This window comes from Saccopteryx bilineata, chromosome 4 (genome assembly GCF_036850765.1).
Source record: "Saccopteryx bilineata isolate mSacBil1 chromosome 4, mSacBil1_pri_phased_curated, whole genome shotgun sequence".
Lineage (NCBI taxonomy): Eukaryota > Metazoa > Chordata > Mammalia > Chiroptera > Emballonuridae > Saccopteryx > Saccopteryx bilineata.
The window spans coordinates 49513239-49537039 of NC_089493.1; the positions used below are offsets into that span (position 1 = coordinate 49513239).

Consider the following 23801-nt stretch of genomic DNA (forward strand, 5'->3'; position numbering starts at 1 on the left):
CAGGACCTCATTCCAGCCCCAGGCCACTGGTCATGCTTTACCAACCAGGCCCCCAAAGACAGCTGCCTTCTAAGGCCCCTTCTCTCTGAGTCCTAAAGGTGTTTTTGCCCTGCAGGAGGTCTGGGCACGCGTGAGCGCAGGTCTCAGCCAGGACCCAGTGTCAGGGCCGCTGAGCATGCTTCTTGTGCTTTGGGAAATGAAATCAGATTCAGCCCAGGCAGTGCTCTGTACCTTTTTACCTTCAGTAGTGATTGACATTCCAGGTTTACCCCCCTCCCCCAAATAACTGCTTTCCTTCCTGATCTTGGTCAGTTGGCTAGGGTGAAGGCAGTGATGACGGCCTTCAGTGATAGCAGCCGCACAGCACATTTAACCACAAAAGAGCATCCAAATTGCACAGTGGGAGCCTGGGAAGATTTGTCATTGTGTAAAGTGGCATAACAACAGCCTTACATGAAGTGTCTTGTCATAAGTTATAAGCCAAAAGTTATAGTAATTTAGAATGGACTACAGTAGGAACCACAACTAAGATGGCTGCTCCCGGTCACTTCTGGAACTGCCTGGCACCCCTTAAGCTTCAGCTACCTTGCCTTAGACTTTCCCTTGCAGCCCCCAGTACACAGCACCCTGAGTGGTATCTGGTGGTATGTATGCGGTTTGGATGGGACATATGCAGGCCGTGGGAACAGGGACCGCATGAACTCCAGGGCCCTAACATAGACCAGAGTTTCAAAATGAAGATGGCTTTATTTTATTCTGTCATATATGATCAGGTAGAAAAACTGGCTGGAAATAGACACACAACCCGAGTTACCCCTTATTTTGATATTTCTTTGTGTTTAAAAGTAAAAGGTCTTGATGGAAATATTTTTACTTGAAAGAATGTGGGACCAATTTGTGTATTGCTTTTAAGTATTATAGGATTGAACTGTTTGCTTTGAAAATAATGAAAAGTACCTGATTTTCAGATATCTACAGTCATATAGTACAGTACAAAAAGTGTGTGTTCGCCTTACTTTCACATGACATTCGCAATAAATTCAAACATTCCCTGGCAGCATGAAGAGAGCCGTTTTGTCTTTTTAACTAAGAGTAAGTGGGCCATTCGCCTAAGTCTGGGGTAGTCAACCTTTTTATACCCACCACCCACTTTTGTATCTCTGTTAGTAGTAACATTTTCTAACTGCCCACCGGTTCCACAGTAATGGTGATTTATAAAGTAGGGAAGTAACTTTATAAAATTTATAAAGCAGAGTTACAGCAAGTTAGAGCATATAATAATAATTACTTACCAATTACTTTATGTCAGATTTTTGTTAAGTTTGGCAGAATAAATCTTTATAAAACAACTTACTTTAGTTAAATCTATCTTTTTTATTTATACTTTAGTTGCTCCGCTACTGCCCACCATGAAAGCTGGAACACCCACTAGTGGGCGGTAGGGACCAGGTTGACTACCACTGAAAGTGTTCCAGACATAGTTTTATTTGCAATAAAACAAGGCATTGGCTTAAATGATTCGTAAGGTCCTCTGAATATATGCTTAACTCCTGTGAATAGACACCTTTTTCCAATAATATCAACATGTAGATTTTTCCTTTTTCCTGTTCTCTAAAATTTTTAATGTGCATGTTTTTCTTTTTAATATGAAATAAATCTCTAAAAGAAAAAGCAGAGACCAAATTTAAACATTTTGCTCTCTCTCAGGTTCTAGATTCTCTGAAGAAAAAGTTTTGTTTTTTTTTTTAAATTTTTCTGAAGTAAGAAGCCGGCAGGCACAGAGACTAAGACTCCCTCATGCACCCGACCAGGATTCACCTGGCATGCCCACTAGGGGTGATGCTCTGCCCATCTGGGGCGTTGTTCTGCTGCAACCAGAGCCATTCTAGTGCCTGAGGCAGAGGCCATGGAGCCATTCTCAGTGCCCGGGCCAACTTTGCTCCAGTGGAGCCTTGGCTATGGGAGAGGAAGAGAGAGATAGAGAGGAAGGAGAGGGGGAAAAGTGGAGAAGCAGATGGGTACTTCTCCTGTGTGCCCTGGCCAGGAATCGAACCCGGGACTCCCACACGCTGGGCCAATGCTCTACCACTGAGCCAACTGGCATGGGCGAAAAAGTATTGCTATGCTGATAATTTAATTTATTTACCTCTTTTGTGATGTGTTATCAACAAAGAAAAAAGTACAGGGCACTGAACCTAATTCTGTGTTTTGTGTTTTCAGGTGCAGTACCTACCTCAGCTGACTAGCAATAGCATCTTCCCAGCTTTGGATAATAAGAAGTACTACTATAATACCAAGAAATTTAACTACCATTTTCCAAACATTTAAGGAGCTTGGAGATTGATGATAAAAAGAACTTATCAATAAATCCAAGAAAATAAAACATACATTTGATTGAAAACCATCACAACGTTGAGAAAACATAAGTAACCAGCTGGGGGAGGCTGCTTGGGAAGACGTGAAGGGACATTCCAGGAGCAGTCTTCAACGCTTGAAGATGGCATTTGGAACAGAAGTAGAGACTTGCTTAGATTTCCATTTGTGTTTCTGTTGTATCTAAGTAGCTGAACTTATGGACAGATGTATAAATGGTATCTATTTTGCCCATTGCTCTGGCAAAATTAGAGATGTAAAGGAGATACATGTTTCAACTGTACTATACACAACAAGTGAGCAGTGGGTTTCGAAACGCCCACCTGTATTTCCCTGGGTCTCTGCTGCCCTGAGTCCTATCTCCTGCCTTTTCAGATTGTTTGAACATATTTAAGGAGAGTTTTAGTTCTTGAAATCAAAATATTTATATTTAAAATTCCATTACCTGCTGGCTCTATCTATTTGTTTTTAAATTTCAAAACATTGTTTGGAATATTTAAGAGTTTTTCAAAATATTTAAAATCATAGATTATCATAAAAACATATATTTACTGATGTTTATAGACATTTCTCACATATACTTTCGTCTTTACCTTTTTTAAAGGATACATCTTAGTCATTTCTGCAGACAAAACGGATTTACTCTACTCCATCTATATTTGTTCACTGAATTCCCCTTACAAACAATGGTATGAAGATTGGCACCTGACCAAGGTGATCAACAGGTTGAACAAAACCCATAGGCTTGGCAGGAACTGAGCGTCCCAGCCTAAAAGTAATTAGTACTTCATTCTTTTGAGAACCGCGTCTCAGACTTAGCAACGGATCTACAGGCAGGGCTCTAGTGATCTGGGTTTTAAAAGAAATTGCTTGTGAGCTTTTACTTGGGTCGTGAAAGACATTAGGTTGTTAACTTCTGTTTTCCTCGAAATATCTTTGTGTGTGTGTGTATATATATATTATGCTAACAATTAATAATAAAAATATAGTCCCAAATGATATTATAGAGGATTCTTAGCTTTGCATAGTAATGCTTAGAATAATGACATCATTAGCTTTGATTTGGCCTATTGCTCTTATTCAAACCGCTTTTACATCCTTGTCACCTGGACACAAGGGCAATATCAAGGTCACGTCTATTATAATTCAAAGCCACTTTTGGTTGATGTGCTCCTACTATTTCCTAGCAGTTCTCAGTCATAGTTCTTTTTTACTGTATCTTTAAAACATTTCTGTTTTGAATTGTATTTTACTGTATCTTCCAAAAATTTCTTCTGCACCCTCAGTTTACTGCCATGTTAATTTTCTTCATGATGGCATTTGACCTTGTTCACTTACAGCTAAGTAATCCACCAAATTCTGGCAACTCTTCAATCATTTTGGCTATGCAAGCCAGTTTAATGATATCCAAAGTTTTCCTGGTGTATACAGCTTCTTGCATAGAGCTAATTGAAAGCTAACTACTAATCCCAGTATCATCAAATTCTTGTATATACAGCCTTGATTCAGTCGACAAGGAAGGGTATCCAACTTCTGTGAATAGTTTACATTTTGTGTTTTGCTTCTTTTCCTTAAACCAAAACAATGCACTTGACAAGGCAGATGACTATAGCTGCCTAGTTCATCTAATAGTTTTACAGGAAGCCATTCAGAATAGAAAAGTAGCTCCAGACTAAACTGTGGTCAATCAGTTGCCTCATCACAAAGTAATCAAACAAACTTGAGACAGAAGTGCTTATTTTTTCTAATGAGGTCTATTAAATGTATGCTTATGTTTAACTTAATCATATCTGCAATCCTTTCTTCACATGGATATGAGACTGTTCTATATCCTTGTCCTTTTTTAAATTTACTATTTTCTGATTTTTAAAAATGACAATGGCAATTATATTAGTAAACAGTATATCACTTATGGTATGTACTATTTATATAAGCTGAGTTCTAAACACAATTAAAATTCATTTTCTACCTGAATGCTGTATTATGGAAAGTGTTTATTTTGAAATTATTTCCAAAGTTATATATCTACAGCTTAATGTTTAAACTAAACATACAGAAATCCACAAATAAGTTGGAATATAATTAACAATAACAGAATTAGGGCCACTTCAAGCAGGTAAAAATAAAGATGTTTTTATCTATTTAATGATATTCTTTATCACTACTTTCTAGATATAAATCGAATTTTGTGTTTATACTTCTTTATGATGTCCTTTCAGCTCACAGGAAATAGTATCCGATGTATATGGGGGAATAAAAATCAGTTTCTAGTTGACATGTTAAAATTTTTTGTTTAAAGCAATTTTTTAATTTAAGCAGAAAGTGTATAGCTGTGCTGGTCATCATGCTCTACTGCAGTCGGCAGAACTATGTGAATTCATCCAAGTATTTATGTCTACTTTAAAAGAAAAACCAGACTAAGCTTACCAAATAGACAAATCAGCCAGAAACTACGCATTCAGGGAAACAGTATATGTTATAAAAAACAGAGGAATGCAGGATCATGAGAAAGGCATGCAAAACTGAGAAGGAATATGACTCTCTCAACAACCACTGATTACTTTGCATAGTTTATTTCTGAATTAAAATTTAGCTTTCAATTTTTCATAATTGTGCATTTATAGTAACTTCAATAACTTTAGAGTAAAGTGTAACAAATTACTGTTCAAATACAATGAAGGATATCTTGTTGTATCTGTTGTATATTTAAATCACTTTAAAGAACTCAGATTCTAAGTCAGTATCTACATCAAGAGATATCTATTTTGATACCTATATAAAATGAGGAATATATTGGAATTAAAATGCTACCGGGTTTGCATCACTTCCAGTTTAATAACTTTAGTGAGTCTCATCTGAATATTTATTTTCTAATGCGATAGACTTTCTGCTTCTAAAATATGATATGATATCCTTACAGTTCTATTGATATTACATATTTGTTGCACTTTAGCATCAGCAATTTTAAATGATATTTTATATTGAATAAGGCACTTCTTATTATTTTACTTCAAGTCTAATTTTAGTTCCAGAGACGGTAGCGTTGTCTGAAAGGCTTGGGCCAGGTTTTCTTTATTTCTTATTCCGGGAAGATCACTTAACAACAAATACTTGAGGTTTCTGTAAAAAGAGGAAGAAAAGTTCCTTCAAGTTGGCCTTTACTCTTATAGCATTAAAACTAAACTTGATTTAGTCTTTTAGAAAAAATTGCACACAGAATGTGTATATTAGTTGTTCTGAATTACATCAATAATCCTAACTGAATCTTTCCTGTATATGTGAGATATAAAATGTGAATCTTAACCTAGAAAGGAAAACAAGTTAAGAAAGTTCTTAAAGAAACTCAAGCCTGACCAGGCGGTAGCGCAGTGAATAGAGCGTCGGACTGGGATGCTGAGGACCCAGGTTCGAGACCCCGAGGTCGCCAGCTGAGCGCGGGCTCATCTGGTTTGAGCAGAAGGCTCACCAGCTTGGACCCAAGGTTGCTGGCTCGAGCAAGGGGTTATTCGGTCTGCTGAAGGCCCACGGTCAAGGCACATATGAGAAAGCAATCAATGAACAACTAAGGTGTCGTAATGCGCAAAGAAAAATTAATGATTGATGCTTCTTTTTTTTTATTTTATTTTATTTTATTTTATTTTATTTTATTTTCATTTTTCTGAAGCTGGAAACAGGGAGAGACAGTCAGACAGACTCCCGCATGCGCCCGACCGGGATCCACCCGGCACGCTCACCAGGGGGCGATGCTCTGCCCATCCTGGGCGTCGCCATGTTGCGACCCTCCTGGGTGTCACCATGTTGCGACCAGAGCCACTCTAGCGCCTGGGGCAGAGGCCACAGAGCCATCCCCAGCGCCCGGGCCATCTTTTGCTCCAACGGAGCCTTGGCTGCGGGAGGGGAAGAGAGAGACAGAGAGGAAGGCGCGGCGGAGGGGTGGAGAAGCAAATGGGCGCTTCTCCTATGTGCCCTGGCCGGGAATCGAACCCGGGTCCTCCGCACGCTAGGCCGACGCTCTACCGGATTGATGCTTCTTATCTCTCTGTTTCTGTCTGTCTGTCCCTGTCTATCCCTCACTCTGACTCTCTCTCTGTCTCTAAAAAAAAAAAAAAAAAAGAAATTCAAGCTGAAGACCTGAAGCCTCAACTCATATAAGAAACAAACAATCTAGTGCTGTTGGTCCTAATGTTTACAATTTCTCAAACTTCCTATGATAGGTTATTGGCAGAACATGGGGGAAATTACTTTAAAAGATGGAGAGGAAACATAATAGCTAATGCTTATTGAGAGCTTACTGGAGCAGGCACCATGTTAAGTGCTTTACATAGATTTAATTTTTTTTAAAAGATGCTCCCTAAAATATACAATAAAACCACAATGTATTAAGATGAATAATTTCAACTGTTTTAAAGTAGAATAGATGAAAGTTAAGTCATTTTCTTACATTTTTCAGAATTAAAACAAGATACTACCCCACAACTGTTTTAAATTCTGATTTTTCAGAATATAACATCATTATCAAGTTTCCATATTGGCACTGACCACCGACCTTAAACGATGCAAAGCAATGATGCCTTTGTCTGTGACATTCCCACATGAAATTATTTCCATTTCCAATAAGCTTTTTTGTAAATTTTCAAGTTGACCAATCCTCTCCAAACAGTCATCCTCGATATAATGACACTTGCACAGCCTTATTTTTTCCACATGTTGTAGGCCCTCTGGGGGGGAAAAGTGCAGTTTCAGAATCTGCTGTACTGTGAAGATAACCAGCTATCCTAGTTTTCCCAGAACTGTTCTGACTTTAGGATTGAAAGTCCTACATCCTGGGAAACCTCTCAGTCCCAGGAAAACTGAAACAACCAGTCACCTTATTAACCACACAAGATTGTGCTGATAGGACCATTTTGCAGACAAGACATCCATGCATTGGAGGAAAGAGAAGCCCACCCAAGCAGATGATGTGTGAATATAATTATTCCTACATTACGGAGGATTTTTTCAATGACAAAAGCCTGACAAAGGCAGTTTAACAAACAAGGCTTGAAATTGGAGTCAATAAACCATAGAATAAAGTCATGTCAAGACAAGCTTAGTAAGGGGAGAAAGGAGAGGAGCATGTTTGTAACCTCTAATTTAAAAATAAATATTATACATAGGAAGAAACAAACTAAGTTATACTGAAAAGAGAAAAAGGGCACACCTATGACTATAATGTTCAATTGCAAGAAAAAGTCACTGTAAATCACTGCATTTGTCATAAGCAAACGATAGAGTGATTACCCATATAATCAAATCCAATGTTCATGATACAAGAGTCAGTGGCATCAATGGCCTGGATCTTGTATTTGTTCAGAGGGCCTGTTGGGAGGTTGTTGTAGTCCTTCTGCCACCTCTCCTGGCCTTGGTAGCGTACCATGGCCCCACAGCGAAGCAGCCACTCCGAGGCCGCCCTTTCGGGCCCAACATCCCTGATGCGTTCGTGATCTACTCTGTTGGAAAGAGAACAAAAGCAGTTAGCTTTTACTACAATCATTAGCTTCTTAACTATATTCACCAACATAAATACAGAATAGCAACAACTTTCCATTTCAAATGACTGAGGAGGACAAGTATATTAGTGAGATCCATGTAAAAAAACATACGATGGCTCTACCTGCTACCTTTCTGCTTTTAGTTTTGTTTCCAAGTAAACTTTGTCAAGGCATATTATGTTTATATGAGTTTATCAGGAAGACATGAGTCTTAATTGATTCAAATGTATCGCAGTGCTTGACGCCAGGAAGTCCTCAATAACTATGTATGGAAAAAATGATACACTTGGCTATTGTTTTTATTAATGATATAAGATTAAAGAGGGAATAATTTTGAACCTATGTTCAAAGTAATCTTACTCTGATATTTATTAATTTCTATGTACAGAGGGTCCTAACGACAGTCTTGACATACGACATTTCAAGTTTACGATGCTCTCTCCCATAAAAACTTTAAATAATTGAGACGTGAATGTTTCGGCTTACGTTGAACAAACCTAAATGATGTGTGGAAAAAACTGTGTCCCAGTTTGTGTATGACTTCCATGGCTTTGAGGAGTCAGTGGAGGATGTAACAGAGAAGGTTGTTGCTATGGGTAAACAGCTTAATTTGGAGGTGGAGACTGAGGATGCCACAGAGCTACTGGCATCACATGGAGAGGAGCTGTCTGCTGAGGATCTCATTCAGCTGAGAAGCAGCTGATTGAAGTGGAAGAGACAGAAACCCCAGAACCCAAGAGACTTACTACCAAGGGTTTGGCAGAAGATTTTTCTATAGTGGAGGATGGGTTGGCAAAATTTCAGGCTGAGGACCCCAGCGATGACAGATTCAGTAAGGTCTACAGAGCTGTTATGGATGCCTTGCAATGCTATAGGCAGATTTTGGAAAAGAAGTCATCAACCTTCCAGACTAACCTGGAGCAATTCTTTAAGGAGGCAGAGAGCCCTGCAACAGATCCTGTACCCTCTACATCAGCTGCTTCTCGAGATGAAACACCTGTAGGACAGGTAGAATCATCTCCAGCATCTCCTGCATGTTCCTTAGGCAAACCTGATTCCCCTGACCCAGTATCTCCAGCACCTTCTGCAGGTTCTCCTGCCTCTTCAGCTTCCTCCTCCCAATAGGTCACTCTCTCCCGCCTTCAATGTCCCTTCCAGTGTGCAAGCCAACCACAGGAATAAAGGTATTTTTTCACACTCATTTTTTCTGTTACTACAATGCAGTGTTCAGTACAGTATACTTATGTCCTTTTCCTTTTTCTGTGGTATAGTTGGGTTTTCATGTTCTAGATTATGATTTTACAACTGTGTTAGGATAGGTAAGTGACTTAGGCTAGGAGGTGTTTCGACTTATTGATACATCAAAATTTGGGTTACGGCACTGTCGTAGGAAAGGAACTGTGTCATAACCTGAGGCCCCCTTGCACCTCTTTTTCTCTAGTGATGTTAATGTTATATTAAGTAACAAGGGGGTTAGCTTCCTTGAACTTAAATGGTGTGTGGAAAAAATGTTTCTAAGCATGTTTAGTTTCAAAATGATGTTTCTAAGCATGACAGCCATTAACTTTTTATTCTTTATTTTTTTTGTGACAGGGACTGAGAGAGAGGGAGACAGATAGAGACAGACAGATAGGAAGAGAGAGTTGAGAAGCATCAATTCTTTGTTTAAGCATCTTAGTTGTTCATTGATTGCTTTCTCATGTGTGCCTTGACCAGGGGCTACAGCAAATGGAGTGACCCCTTGCTCAAGCCAGTGACCTTAGGCTCAAGCTGGTGAGCCCTGCTCAAACCAAATGAGCCCGCGCTCAAGCTGGCATCCTCAAGGTTTCGAACCTGGGTCCTCCGCGTCCCAGTCCAAAACTCTATCCACTGCGCCACCGCCTGGTCAGGCCCAGCCATTAACTTTTTAAAAACTTGAGTTCCCAGGGCACACAGGAGAAGCGCCCATCTGCTTCTCCACGCCTTCCCCTCTCCTTCCTCTCTGTCTCTCTCTTCCCCTCCCGCAGCGAGGCTCCATTGGAGCAAGGATGGCCCGGGCGGTGGGGATGGCTCCTTGGCCTCTGCCCCAGGCGCTAGAGTGGCTCTGGTCGAGGCAGGGCGATGCCCCCTGGTGGGCGTGCTGGGTGGATCCCGGTCGGGCGCATGCAGGAGTCTGTCTGACTGTCTCTCTTTGTTTCCAGCTCCAGAAAAATACAAAAAAAAAAAAAAAAAAAATGAGTTCCCTTAATAGTATTCAAAAGGCTAACTATATTCCTGAAGAAGCCATAGAATAAAATATTCTAAAATTACATTTACTGAGCTTTTCTGATTATAAGAGTAATAAATATTCATTTTAGAAAACTTGAAAGGCATAGAAAGACCAAGTAAGATAAAAATCACTGAAATCCTGCAACCCAGTCACATTAATATTTTTAAATATATCTTTATTCAATGCTTATATGTATGTTTTATTTGTTTTTATTTTTATGTTTTGGGTTTTTTTTTTTTTTTTTTTCCAGAGACAGAGAGAGAGTCAGAGAGAGGGATAGAGAGACAGACAGACAGGAACAGAGAGATGAGAAGCATCAATCATTAGTTTTTCATTGCGCGTTGCAACACCTTAGTTGTTCATTGACTGCTTTTCTCATATGTATGTGCCTTGACCGTGGGCCTTCAGCAGACCGAGTAACCCCTTGCTTGAGCCAGAGACCTTGGGTCCAAGCTGGTGAGCTTTTCCTCAAACCAGATGAGCCCACGCTCAAGCTGGCGACCTCAGGGTCTCGAACCTGGGTCCTCCGCATCCCAGTCTGCCGCTCTATCCACTGCGCCACCGCCCGGTCAGGCTTTTATGTTTATTATTATTTTTTCTTCTTTTTCCAAGTGAAAGGAGGGGCGATAGAGAGACAGACTTCTGCCTGCACCTTGACCAGGATCCACCTAGCAACCCCTGTTTGGGGCCAAAGCTCTGCCCATCTGGGGCCATGCTTATAACCAAGCTATTTTTTTTTCTTTTTTCTTTTTTTTGTATTTTTCTGAAGCTGGAAACGAGGAGAGACAGTCTGTGCGCCCTACTGGGATCCACCCGGCACACCCACCAGGGGGCGACGCTCTGCCCAACAGGGGGCGATGCTCTGCCCCTCCGGGGTGTCACTCTGTTGCGAGTGGAGCCACTCTAGCGCCTGGGGCAGAGGCCAAGGAGCCATCCCCAGCACCCGGGCCATCTTTGCTCCAATGGAGCCTTGCTGCGGGAGGGGAAGAGAGAGACAGAGAGGAAGGAGAGGGGGAGGGGTGGAGAAGCAGATGGGCGCTTCTCCTGTGTGCCCTGGCCGGGAATCGAACTCGGGACTTCTGCACGCCAGGCCGACGCTCTACCACTGAGCCAACCGGCCAGGGCCTCCGAGCTATTTTTAGTGTCTGAGGCAGAGGCTTCCAGAGCCATCCTCAGCACCCAGGGCTGATGTACTGGAACCAATCAAACCATGACTGGGAGGGAAAGAGAGAGAGAAAGAAAGGGAGAGAAAGAGAAGGGGGGAGGGAGAGAGAAGCAGATGGGCGCTTCTCCTGTGTGCCCTGACTGGGACTCAAACCCAGGAATCAAACCTGGGACATCTACACACCAGTCCAACGCTCTATCACTGAACCAACCGGCTAGGGCCTATTTGTTTTTAAACAAAATGAGGATCATACTGCAAACACTATACAAAAAGAAAACAGTTGAAATTCAAGAAATAACCAAATTGCTACTGGGACTCATCTAACTTTAACAATCCCCATGTTTCTTCACTTTATTAGAGTAACTTACTTATTAAACACTGCATTCAACCAGCCCCAGAAGTATCTGGAGTCACACGACCACGGGAGTTTCTTTAAGCCACACAACTGCCAGGAAATTTTTCCAAATAGCATCATTTGACCTAGACACACAAAACAGTATTAATATTAGATGATCAGCTGGCAATCAGAGCCACATACATATAGTCACTTCACAACTTCAAAGTCAATGCTCATGTGCCTCTTAATAGTTATTGAGCAAGTCACTCCTGTCTCAGTTTCCCAGTTTTCTTTAGCTGCGAAATAAAAAAGAGGAGCTCTATGGTTCCTTCTGGCCTTGACATTGACTTCCATTGTTCTATATCAGTTGGTGCCTGTGTGCACTGTTGCCACTTGGTGCCCATTCAGGCAGTGTACCTACAAATTTATTGAAACCAGTCTCACTCCCAATCTACATATCTAGTTTCAAAATGGCAAACTTTATAGAGGTGTTCACCTGAAATCTATGTACTCTTATTGATCAATACCACCCCATTAAATTTAATTTCTAAATTAAAAAAAAATGGTAAACTAAAATCACATAGGTAGCAACACACATTCATGGAAACAGATCTTTCTATGACAAAGATGCAAACAGTGTCACCAGAACAGTGCCAAGAACTGTGGAAAGGCTGGGCAAGTAACCACCTTTCTGACCCTTGGTTTTGTCACTTGTAAAATGAGATGATGTGCTCAGATTATTTCCCGCTGTAAAACTCTATAACCATGACTTGAGAAAGTGACTTTTGAATTGTTCTCAAGCTGATTTATGTCCACTCAGGTTTCTCTAGTAGTGAGCCAGGTGTGTGTGTGTGTGTGTGGGGGGGAGCAATGATAAATGTAACTCGGTCTCTACCTTTGAGGAGCTAACAACTTACAGTAAAGTGAGCTTAAGCAACTTACCAAACAGTTAAAATACAGGATAGAACCTAGGAAATACTTCAAAAGAGTTAAAATACCAGGATTTCAACAAAAATACCAGGATAAGGTCTGCCAGGTGATTAGCTAAGGCAGGGACATTTAAAGCATGTTGTATTTCAGTTTGGTTAGCACGTGGGGGTAATGAGGACAGGAGAGAGAGACAATTTACAGTCACATAGGAAAGGGTCTGGCATAATTAGACGGGGAATTTGGACTGTCTTCTGTAGGTGGTTGGGAGTCATTGATTTTTCAGCACAGAACACGGGCATTGTTCCAGCTATGCTTCAGGAATATTACTCAGACAGCAATATCAAGACTGAGTACAACACAACAGGACAGAGAGACAGCTATCAAGGGCTTCAACCACATGTGCCCACAGGAAAGGACCAAGTGGGGCAAGAATAGGAATAACATTACAGAATGGATTCTACACATGACTCAATAAGTGAAATATATAGGGGCAAGGGCCAGAGAAGTGGAAGATGAGACTAAGTTTTGGTTCTGAGTCACTCTGAGGATGATGAAGCCATTATGAAATCAATGTCAGAAGAATGGGATTATGGGTCCAGGTTTTTTTATCCCCCAGTTTTTCATATTCTAATATGAAGTGTTGGCAGAACTTCTAAGAGATGATTGATAAATGATTAGAATCAGAGTTACTAAATGGTAGAGCTGGATGAACTCAGACCACCTAGACTAAACCTCTCATTTAGAAACAAGGAAACTGAAGCCCTGATGTTAAGTTGCTGACACCCTAAATCCTTTCTAGAACAAGGTGGGGTTTTAATAAATGCATATGTTTCAAAGGACTTGCTCAATGTTTCACGGCTAATTGGTGGCAGTGCTGAAACTTGAACCTAGTTCTGTCTACTACCTGTCCGAACTTTTTCATTAGTCACTGGATGGTTCTGCAACTTGGGCATTAAAAGAGGCCTGAGTGGGAACCCTTGTGGAGCCGAGGAAGTGGCTGAGGATGTTGAGGCTGTAGAACAGTGAGAGATGTGGTGTAAGCACAGGACCTGGAATTACTTACCCTCTTCCTCCATTTTCCATCATCACTCTCTGCCTTTTATACTGCAAACCTTCACCCCTACACCCCCACTATCACTCTCACAGTCTCAGCCCTTTCCAGCTTTTTGTTAAAGTTCCCTCCACCTGTGCCCACCCCTAATAACTCCATTGGCTGCCAAACTCATTTACAAGTCTGAGCTTTCCAGCTTCTCTCAGGCTATGCCCTCTGTTTACCATCCCTCCCTGCCCACCCAATCCTGTCTGTGAAAATCTTACCCAACCTCAAACTTTATTCAAATACCATCTTCCTCCACCCATCCATTCATTCACTCAGTAAATATTTATTGAACATCTTTTACATCTAGTGCAAAAGATACAATGGGAATATAGAAAAACCAAACAAAACAGAGACAAAGACATGGTTCCTGCCCTCATAGTGTGTATAGTCTAATGAAAAAGGCAGAAGACATAAATATATAACACGCAACATGGTGTCTTAGTAGAATTATGAACAAGTTCTGTCAGAGCCTAAAGGAATGAAGGGAAGTCCTCACACTAGAGTTTTGTTTTGAAAGGCTCATAAAGGATGATTAACAGTTTCCAGTTAGGCAGAAAAAAGAAAAGTATACAGAAGGAAGAGCAAGAATCATATTGGCCCAGGCAGGTAGCTCAGTCAGTTAGAGAGCATCATCCCAATATGCCAACATTGAGGGTTCAACAGCCCATAAGGGCACATACAAGAATAAACTAGTAAATGCATAAATAAGTTGAACAACAAATTGTCTATTTCTCTCTCCCTTCCTTTCTCTAAAATCAATTTAAAATTTTTTAAAGGATCACATTTTATTCATTTCCAATTTGTTTAGCACTTACCACAGTGCCATACCCCTAATACAAGAGTTTAATAAATATTTGCTAATTAATAGAATTTAGTGGTTGATATATTTCCATGGAGAAAGAAAAAAACATTATAGAGAAAGGTAAAAATAACAGAAAAACTGTTATTAAGCAGGTAAATTTGAGTGGTTTGTGAAAATTGAAGTACTTTCATTTGATTTATTTTGGCCTACCTTATAATTCAGCTTAAAGAAAAGGCTCAATTTCCTACTCCAGCTATGATCTCTAAAAATACTACATATTACATTAAAATTATTTAAAGATGAAAATCAAATTTTTATTTGGCAGTAGAGGTAAAAAAATTAATTAGTAGGTTTTATTTTTTAAGCGAAACTTTGCTAATCCATTTTAGCAATTTCAGATGAATTCAAGAAGCTACCTCTGAGAATGCTTTCTATAGGGAAAGAGGTGACCTCTAGTGGTGAATTGGTGCATTTAACTAATGAATTAAAAGAAACCAGTTACATACAAGCAAGTTAAAAACAACCACTACTGGCCCTGGCCGGTTGCTCAGTGGTAGAGCATTGGCCCAGCATGTGGATGTCCCAGGTTCAGCTCCGGGTCAGGGTACACAGGAGAGGCACCCATCATCTTCTCCAACCCTCCCCTTCTTTCTTCTCTGTCTCTCTCCCTCCCACCCCTCTCCTGCAGCCATGGCTCTATTGGAGCAAGCTGACCCCAGGCACTGAGTTTGGCTGCATGGCCTCTGCCTCAGGTGCTAAGAAGAACTAGGTTGCTGAATAATGGAGCAGCGTCCCAGATGGGCAGAGTATCGCCCCCTAGTGGACTTTCCCGGTGGCTCCATTTGAGGTGGATGCAGGAGTCTGTCTCCTACTTGCCCTCCTCTCACTGAATTAAAAAACAAACAAACAAAAAGAAACACAACTAAATTACTGCTGCAATAAATAATTCAGGAATTAAAAATCATTTAAAAAGACAAAATTCTTACTATCAGAACATGGCTGCCTGACCAGTCAGTGGCGCAGAGGATAGAGTGTCAGACTGGGACGCGGAGGACCCAGGTTAGAGACCCCGAGGTCACCAGCTTGAGTGCAGGCTCATCTGCTTTGAGCAAGGTTCACTAGCTTGAGCCCAAGGTCGCTGGCTTGAGCAAGGGGTTACTCAGTCTGCTATAGCTCCCTAGTCAAGGCACATATGAGAAAGCAATCAGTGAATAACTAAGGAGCTGCAATGAGGAATTGATGCCTCATCTCCCTTCTTGTCTGTCTGTCCCTATCTGTCCCACTCTCTGTCATAAAAAAAGAACATGGCTTAGAGCCATAAATTTGTAACTGATGTTTCTAAAAGTTGCCATTGTGTTTGTGACTTAGAGAAGGCCAGACCTCTGTGTGACTCAGAAGGATATATCCATAAGTGTTTCTGAGTAGGTTTGACTGAGTTTCTATTTGCATAAAAAAATTTTAGTTTTTTTAAGTGGAAGTTTCATTTTTACATATTAAAAAAATTATGTCCATGGACTATTTAAAGTGATGGCTAATTTAGTAGCAAAAAACCCCCACAAAAAACAATGTGGAGAGAGGGATATCAGAATTGGGGAATATCCTTCCCAAATTACAACCATATTTTATTTCAAATAATTTATTATTGATACCAACTCTTATTCCAGAGGCATGAAGAAATATAATAGAGCAATTCTTTAGAATTTGGAAGCAAAGATCCCCAAAGGCCAACATCACATGGCACGTATTGAACTAACATCTTACAGGTTCTAATATAGATGAACATGGATTCTCAGTTGAGGAGGATCACATCAGGAACACAAATGTCTCTAGCCAAAGATCTTACAGAGCATATAAATGTAAGGTGAACCCTTGATTTATAATTATTTAATTGAAACAAATTAATGTATAATCCTAGGGGAGAAGATGAGCAGAAAAAATATTTATGGAAAGAGTATGTATATTGTGAGTTCTTTTACCTTGCTAAACTAAGGAGCACATGCTCAAAATCAGAGCAGTAAAAATGTTAACTATGGTCCATGAAAGTCTGATCACAGACCCTGGAAGTGTATAATTATTTAACCTAGTAACAAAACTACTACACATCCTGTACAAACCAAAAAGTACCCATCTCTACTACACACCTACCAGAATGATTAAAATAAAAAAGTGTGACACCACCAAACACTGGTGAAGAGGAGAAACTGAGTCACTTGAACATTGCTGGTGGGAATGTATAAGGGTACAGCCGCTTTGGAAGAGCAGTTTGGCAGTTTTCTTACAAAACTAAATGTGTGCTTACCTTATGACCAAGCAATTGGACCCTTGGGCATTTATCCCAGAGAAACAAAAACAGGTTCACACAAAAAAGATGTACACTAATGTTAATAGCAGCTTTATTTAAAATAACTAAAAACTGGAAACAACTCAGATATCCTTCTGTGGGTGAACGGTTCAACATGTAGTGGTGCCATGAAGTACTACTACTCAGCAACAGGAAGGAATGGGGCATCGGTATACACAACAGTTGGATGGGTCTCAAGGGGTTATGCCGAGTGACAAATAGCTAATTCTGAAAAGTCATATACTGTATAATTCTGTTTATAAAAAACTGTTTTTAAAATAATTTAATTTTTAGAGAGAAGAGGGATATAGAGAGATATCGATTTGTTGTTCCACTTATTTATGCATTCATTGGTTGATTCTTGTCTGTGCCCTGACTGGAGATGAAAACTGCAACCTTGGTGTATTGGCAGGACACTATCCAAGCGAGCTACTGGCGAGAGCTAAAACAATTTTTCTCTTTCTTTCTTTCTTTCTTTCTTTCTTTCTTTCTTTCTTTCTTTCTTTCGTGACAGAGACAGAGAGATAGAGGGGCAGATAAGGACAGACAGGAAGGGGGAGAGATGAAAAGCATCAATTCTTCGTTGGGGCACCTTAGTTGTTCATTGATTGCTTTCTAATACGTGCCTTGACGGGGGTGGGGGTGGGTGGGTGCTACAGCAGAGCAAGTGATCCCTTGCTCAAGCTAGCAACCTTTGGGCTCAAGCCAGCAACCATGGGGTCATGGCTGTTATCCACGCTCAGGCCAGCAACCCCGCCTGTGCTCAAGCTGGTGAGCCTGCACTCTGCTCAAGCTGGATAACCCCGTGCTCAAACCGGCAACGTCGGGGTTTCAAACCTTGGTCCTCTGCATCCCTGTCTGATTCTCTATTCACTATACCAGTGGTCCCCAACCTTTTTTGGGCCATGGACCGGTTTAATGTCAGAATATATTTTCATGGACCAGCCTTTAGGGTGGGACGGATAAATGCACAAAATAAAATTATGCGACTGGCATAAAAACTGTGGTATTTTTAAATATAATTGTCAAACTTACGAGATAAGCGTCAAGAGTGAGTCTTAGATGGATGTAACAGAGGGAATCTGGTCATTTTTAAAAAATAAAACATCATTCAGACTCAAATATAAATAAACTGGAAATAATGTAAGTTATTTATTCTTTCTCTGCAGACCACTACCAAATGGCCCACGGACCGGTACCGGTCCACGGTCCAGGGGTTGGGGACCACTGCACTATACCACTGCCTGGTCAGGTAAAAATGTTTCTTTTTTATCAAGTGAGAGGCAGGGAGGTGGAGAGACAGAATCCCACATGTGCCCTGACTGGGATGCACCCAGCAACCCCTGTCTGGGGCTGATGCTCTGCCCATCTAGGGCCACTGTTCCATTGCTTGGCAATAAAACTATTTTAGCACCTGAGGCAAGACCATGGAGCCATCCTTAGCACCTGAGGCCAACCAGCTCATTTGAGCCATGGCTGCAGGAAGAGAAGAGAGAGAGAAAGAAAGGGGTGGGGGGATGGAGAAGCAGATGGTCGCCTCTCCTGTGTGCCCTGACCGGGAATCGAACCTGGGACATCCACATTCTGGGCCTACATTCTACCGCTGAGCCAATCAATGGGTCAGGGCCTAAAAATTCTTGAAGTGACAAAATTTTACAAAGGGAGAACAGACTGGGGAAAGGGTCCCTGGAGTAGGGAATGTAGGTATAAAAGAGCTACGGAGGGATTCTTGTGACGGAACTGTGATGTAGTTTGACTGTGGTGGTGGATACGCACATGATAAAAACTATATATATATACTATATAGAACCAAATACATAAATGTGAAACTGGGAAAATCTAAAGATCAATGAATTGTATGTGTCAATTTCCTGGTTGTTAATGTCAGTTGTGCAAGATGTTATCATGGGGAACACTGAGTAAAGGGTACACAGAAACTCTGTTTCTTACAACTGCATGGGAATCTACAATTATCTCAAAAAAAAATTTTAAAACCACCATTTAAAAAAAAATGTGATGGAACAAGCAGGTAGCATTCTACATTGTTTCTGCAAATAAAGCAAAATATGTACAACTACCCAGTAGCTGAAAGCATTTGAGCATAAATAATACAAGCAGTCATTTATTAAGTCTTTCACTGTGCTAAAACCTGATAAGCCTTATCTTGCAATCTCCCATGATGCAGGCACAACCATTATGACCAGTACACAGAGGAGAGGGACGGTCTGAGGCAGATGTGTAATGACTTCCCGGTGCCACCTGACTAATGGCTGGAACCAAGTCCAAACGGGCAAGTAAAGTCCTTCCAAGAATGAAGATGTATCATTCTATTTTTCTGTTCAGTTGTTCTGACTGTAAAAATTAAAACTATTAAGCGCAGAGAACGGGTTTTAAACTGGCACGGTGGTAATCACGTAATTTTAAAGTAATAAAGTATTTTCGAGATGACACAGCCCACCTCCCTCATTTTACAGATAAGGAACTAGAAGAGGTGTGACCTGTCCAGGTGAGTTGCTGTCCCCAGGTCCGCACAGCCTATTTAAAACTATATCTCGGCCCAGTGTCAGGGATAAGGAAAGCAATCGCTAAACGCTGGCACAGACCGAGGGGGTCCAGGCAGTATTTATAGAGCCGGAAAATGACCTAATGAATGACACCGCCAGGAGCCCCACAGACAGAAGTCCGGAGGTCTGCAGGCTAGCGGGAGTCGCCGCGACAAAAAGCCTCGGTTCGGAACAAGGGCTAAGGCCGCGCGCTGGATGCGGCGCGCCCCTTCCGCGGGCGCTAGGCTGGGTGGGGGCCGGGTTGGAGACCTCAGGTGGGCAGCAATCGGCCTCGAGAGAGGACCCGGGACCGGGCCAAGCTCGGGCGGAGCCGCGCGGGAGGAAGAAAGGCCGCTGGACCGCCCAAACGAGTTTTTAGTGTAATAATGTCCAGATTTTCTCCCAAGGCCCCGCGTCCGCTCAACCATGAAGGCCAAAGACGCGCCGCTCAGCGGGACAGGTTTCCCCTAAACCCAGCGAAGAAGATGGGAAAGGGCAGAGAACAACGAGCATCTGGTCCCGCCCCGCTCGGGCCTAGCTCCGCTACTCACACGTCGGAGGGAGGGCGCGAGCGGGCGTCCTTGGCGTGTACCGCAGCGCCGGCCTGCCCTTCGCCCTCCGCCACGCGCGCCCACTGGCCACTGGCGGCTCCCACGTGGGACAAAGGCGTGCACCTCATTGGCCCCTGCGTAGGGGGCGGGGTAGAGAGCGGGAGCGCGCGTTGGGGGGGGGTGGTGGCCACCTCTGGGACTGTGGCAGCAAAGGGAGCACCGCAATGGTGCTCGCGCTGCGTTACCTAGGCAGTGCCTGCGGACGAGCCCACGCGGGTTTCTCCGGGGGCCTCTCCGCGGCGTGCAGCCCGGCGCTGGGGAGGCTGCGGCCGCTGTGCCAGGGTGGCCGCGGAGCCAGCACTAGGTGAGTAGCGGCTGGCCCGCCCCCGCCGCCTGCGCCGCATCTTCTCGCAGGGGTGCCTCATGCAGGACCGCTGTGGACCACGGGCTCCAACCTCAGATCGCAGGAGCTACCTGCAGGATTTATTCGTTGTGTTTGTGTGCAGGAGGAAAAGAGAGACAGGCAGTGCAGAGTAGAGGCGTACAGCATTCTGCCTTTGCTTACAGCCCCTCCCCTTCCAGTTTAACTCTGGGCGGGCTGATGTAAGCTCTTAAAGGCTCAGTTGTGAATTGGATTCTAGTTATCAGCATTGAAGGACCTAGCACAAATGCTGTTATTAGCTGGCGTCCCTGGTGTCACTTGGAAGATCTGAAAGCAGCCTTAAATGAGTTCTAGGCAGACACCGCAGAGTTACCTCAGTGAGAAGAGGCTCAGTTACTAATCAGAGCCTGCAGAATTCAGTGTCCTGTGACTTAAAATTTGGAAATCATATTGGAAAACCACTGTCTTTCTCTGCTTTCTGTAGAGGTAATGGTTCATGCGAAGGCTTTAAAGCTGGAAAGCTTGGATGTTTCTAGAACTAGAAAGAAGGTGGGGAAGTTGAATGTTACTGGAGCTCAGTGTCAGAGATGGTGTAGAGTGACACCAAGAGAGGGGCTACATCACAGCAGTGTTTTTATTTTATTCTAACTACGCATTTTAAGACCGTTGGGAGGCTTTTGAGGGTTTTAAGAGGGCGTAATTAAATGCTGAAATTTCAGAAGTTCTGGTTGTTGTGTGTTAGTGTATTGGAGGGAAATTAAAATGGGATAGGATTTGTAATTCATCATGGGGTATGGAGATAGTTCTTTGGGAAGCTTTTCTTAAGCGAAGAAAAAAGTAGGGTTAATAGAGTTTTGTTTATACTTTTTATTTTGAAATAGTTCTAGATTCATAGAAGATTGCAACAAAGAGATCTCGTACCCTTCACCAAATTTACCCCAATGATAACATCTCACATAACTATAGTACCATATCAAAACCAAGAAATTGTTATTGGTACAATCCATAGACCTTGTTCAGACAGTTTTACATCTATTCATTTGTGTGTGTTTAAGTTTCTATGCAATTTAATCATGCGTTTAATTTGTGTAACTACCACCACAATTCAAAAACAAAAATGTTTTGTCAGTACAAAGATATCTCTTGTGTTATAGTCACATCCCATCTCTTCCTCCTTTCTAACCACTTCCTAACCTGTGGCAACCACTAATCTATTCCCAACTCTATAATTTTGTCATTTTGAGAATGTTCTGTAAGTGGAATCCTACAGCATGTAATCTTTTGAGACTAGCTTTTTTTTTTTTTTCCACACAGCTTAATGTCCTTGAGATCCACCTAAGGCAGTGGTCCCCAACCTTTTTTGGGCCACGGACCAGTTTAATGTCAAAAAATATTTTCACGGACCAGCCTTTAGGGTGGGACAGATAAATGTATCACGTGACCGATACAAGTGTCAAGAGTGAGTCTTAGACTGATATAACAGAAAGAATCTGGTCATTAAAAAAAAAATAAAACATCGTTCAGACTTAAATATAAATAAAACGAAAATAATGTAAGTTACTCTTTCTCTGCGGACCGTATCGGTCCGCAGCCCGGGGGTTGGGGACCACTGATCTAAGGTGTTATCTATATGGATAGTGGGGTTCCTTTTATTTGTTGAGTAGCATTATATTGTATGGATTTATCACAGTTTGTTTAATTATTCACCAGTTGAAAAATATCTGGCCCATTTCCAGTTGTGGGTTATGAATAAAGCTGTTATAAACATGTACAGGTCTTTTGTATGAACATAATTTTTTTTTCCTCTGGGATAAGTGCAGTTGGTAAGACTTATAGTAAGCACGTTTAGTTGTGTGTTTTTTTTTTAAAGAAACTGCCATATTCTTTTTCCAGAGTGACTGTACTTACCAGTAATATGTTAGTGATCCATATCCTCTTCATCATTAGCATTTGGTATTATACTGAGTGTAGTGATATCTCATTGGAGTTATAATTTGCATTTTTCTAATGACTGATGAATGGTATTGAACATCTTTTCATGTGCTTTTTTGCTATCTGTATATGTCCTCTTTGATGATGTGTTTGTTCATATCTTTTGCCCATTTTCTAAATGGTTTGTTTGTTTTGAGAGTTCTTAATAGATTTTTTTAGATAGAGTACATTGTCAGATAATATGGTTTCCAAGTATTTCCCCCCAATTTGTTCGTTTTCTTCTTATCCTCTTCACAGGATCTTTTGTAGAGCAATTTTTTTAATTTTGATGATACTTAGTTTATCAACTTTTTCTTTTATGGTTCATGTGTTTGGTATAAACTCTTCACCTACCTCTACATCCCAAAGATTTTCCTGTGTTTTCTTCGAAAAGTTTTATATTGAATATTTGATGATATAAAACATTTTTTGTTAAAAATTGTTTTTGTTAATTTTTTTAATTAGAATAATAGTATTGTGTGTGTGTGATTTTTATTTTTAATTCAGTGAGGGGAGGGGAAGAAGAGACAGACTCCCGCATGCACCCTGACTGGGAGCAATGCTCTGCCCATCAGGAGTGTTGCTCTGTCTGGGACATCCTGGTGTGCGGATGTCCCAGGTTCAATTCCCAGTCAGGGCACACAGGAGAGGTGGCCATCTATTTCTCCTCCCCTCTCTCTCCCTTTTCTTTCTCTCTCTTCTACTCCCACAGCCATGGTTCAGTTGATTCTAGCACATCAGCCCTGGGCATGGAGGATGCTCTTTGGAGCCTCTGCCTCAGGCATTAAAAATAGCTCGGGGCCCTGGCCGGTTGGCTCAGCGGTAGAGCGTCGGCCTGGCGTGCAGGGGCCCGGGTTTGATTCCTGGCCAGGGCACATAGGAGAGGCGCCCATTTGCTTCTCCACCCCCCCCCCTCCTTCCTCTCTGTCTCTCTCTTCCCCTCCCGCAGCCAAGGCTCCATTGGAGCAAGGATGGCCCGGGCGCTGGGGATGGCTCCTTGGCCTCTGCCGCAGGCGCTCGAGTGGCTCTGGTCGCGGCAGAGCGACGCCCCGGAGGGGCAGAGCATCGCCCCCTGGTGGGCAGAGCGTCGCCCCCTGGTGGGCGTGCTGGGTGGATCCCGGTCGGGCGCATGTGGGAGTCTGTCTGACTGTCTCTCCCCGTTTCCAGCTTCAGAAAAATACAGTAAAAAAAAAATAATAATAATGACTTGGTTGCGAGCATGGCCCCAGATGGGCAGAGCATCAGCCCCAGACGGGGGTTGCCAGGTGGATCCTGGTCTGGGTGCATGTGGGAGTCTTTCTCTCTATTTCCCCTCCTCTCACTTGGAAAAGAAGAAAGGAGGAAAAAAAAAGGAATACCTTATTAAAATAGTTACAGGTGCTGTTCAGGATTTCCATCAAAATAATACAGCCTGACCTGTGGTGGCAAAATGGATAGAGCATCGACCTAGGGTGCTGAGGTCCCAGTTTTGAAATCCCCAGATTGCTGGCTTGAGCGCAGGGTGGCCAGCTTGAGTGTGGGATCCTCA

The 23801-nt window shown here is 42.1% G+C and overlaps 3 protein-coding genes across 10 annotated transcripts in view; 2 read left to right on the forward strand and 1 right to left on the reverse strand.

Annotated features, from left to right (window-relative positions):
- Positions 1–2392, forward strand: part of CDKL1 (cyclin dependent kinase like 1) — a 63891-nt gene extending 61499 nt beyond the window's left edge. For all 4 annotated transcript variants that reach the window (XM_066272122.1, XM_066272123.1, XM_066272121.1 and 1 more), the window contains one exon: positions 2221–2392. In XM_066272122.1, the coding sequence (XP_066128219.1) occupies positions 2221–2328 (108 nt within the window). In that variant the 3' untranslated portion in view covers positions 2329–2392. The remainder of the gene's footprint in view (positions 1–2220) is intronic.
- A 223-nt stretch (positions 2393–2615) lies between these two features.
- DMAC2L (distal membrane arm assembly component 2 like) lies at positions 2616–20003 on the reverse strand. 3 transcript variants are annotated; one of them, XM_066272125.1, is made up of 5 exons: positions 19921–20003; positions 11686–11797; positions 7654–7862; positions 6920–7091; positions 2616–5493 (listed from the first exon to the last, which is right to left on the reverse strand). In XM_066272125.1, the coding sequence occupies exons 2-5, from the start codon at positions 11790–11792 to the stop codon at positions 5379–5381; spliced, it is 603 nt and encodes a 200-aa protein (XP_066128222.1). In that variant the 5' UTR covers positions 11793–11797; positions 19921–20003; the 3' UTR covers positions 2616–5378. The 3 variants fall into 3 exon arrangements, with proteins under 3 accessions (XP_066128222.1, XP_066128223.1, XP_066128224.1); XM_066272126.1 differs by lacking the exon at positions 19921–20003 and adding an exon at positions 11896–11927; XM_066272127.1 differs by lacking the exon at positions 6920–7091.
- Positions 20004–20090: 87 nt separating this feature from the next.
- The window catches only part of L2HGDH (L-2-hydroxyglutarate dehydrogenase), a 41446-nt gene continuing 37735 nt past the window's right edge, over positions 20091–23801 (forward strand). For all 3 annotated transcript variants that reach the window (XM_066272117.1, XM_066272118.1, XM_066272119.1), the window contains exon 1: positions 20091–20284. In XM_066272117.1, coding sequence (XP_066128214.1) covers positions 20145–20284 — 140 coding nt within the window. In that variant the 5' untranslated portion in view covers positions 20091–20144. The remainder of the gene's footprint in view (positions 20285–23801) is intronic.

Excerpts from the sequence above, each read along its gene's own strand:
- DMAC2L (XM_066272125.1), bottom strand. The coding sequence starts at position 11,792 with ATGATGCTATTTGGAAAAATTTCCTGGCAGTTGTGTGGCTTAAAGAAA. Across the intron at positions 7,863-11,685 it reads TTGAATGCAGTGTTTAATAA|AGTAGATCACGAACGCATCA; the intron begins GTAAGTTACTCT and ends TCTTTCCAACAG. Across the intron at positions 5,494-6,919 it reads ATTGCTTTGCATCGTTTAAG|AAACCTCAAGTATTTGTTGT; the intron begins GTCGGTGGTCAG and ends CTCTTTTTACAG.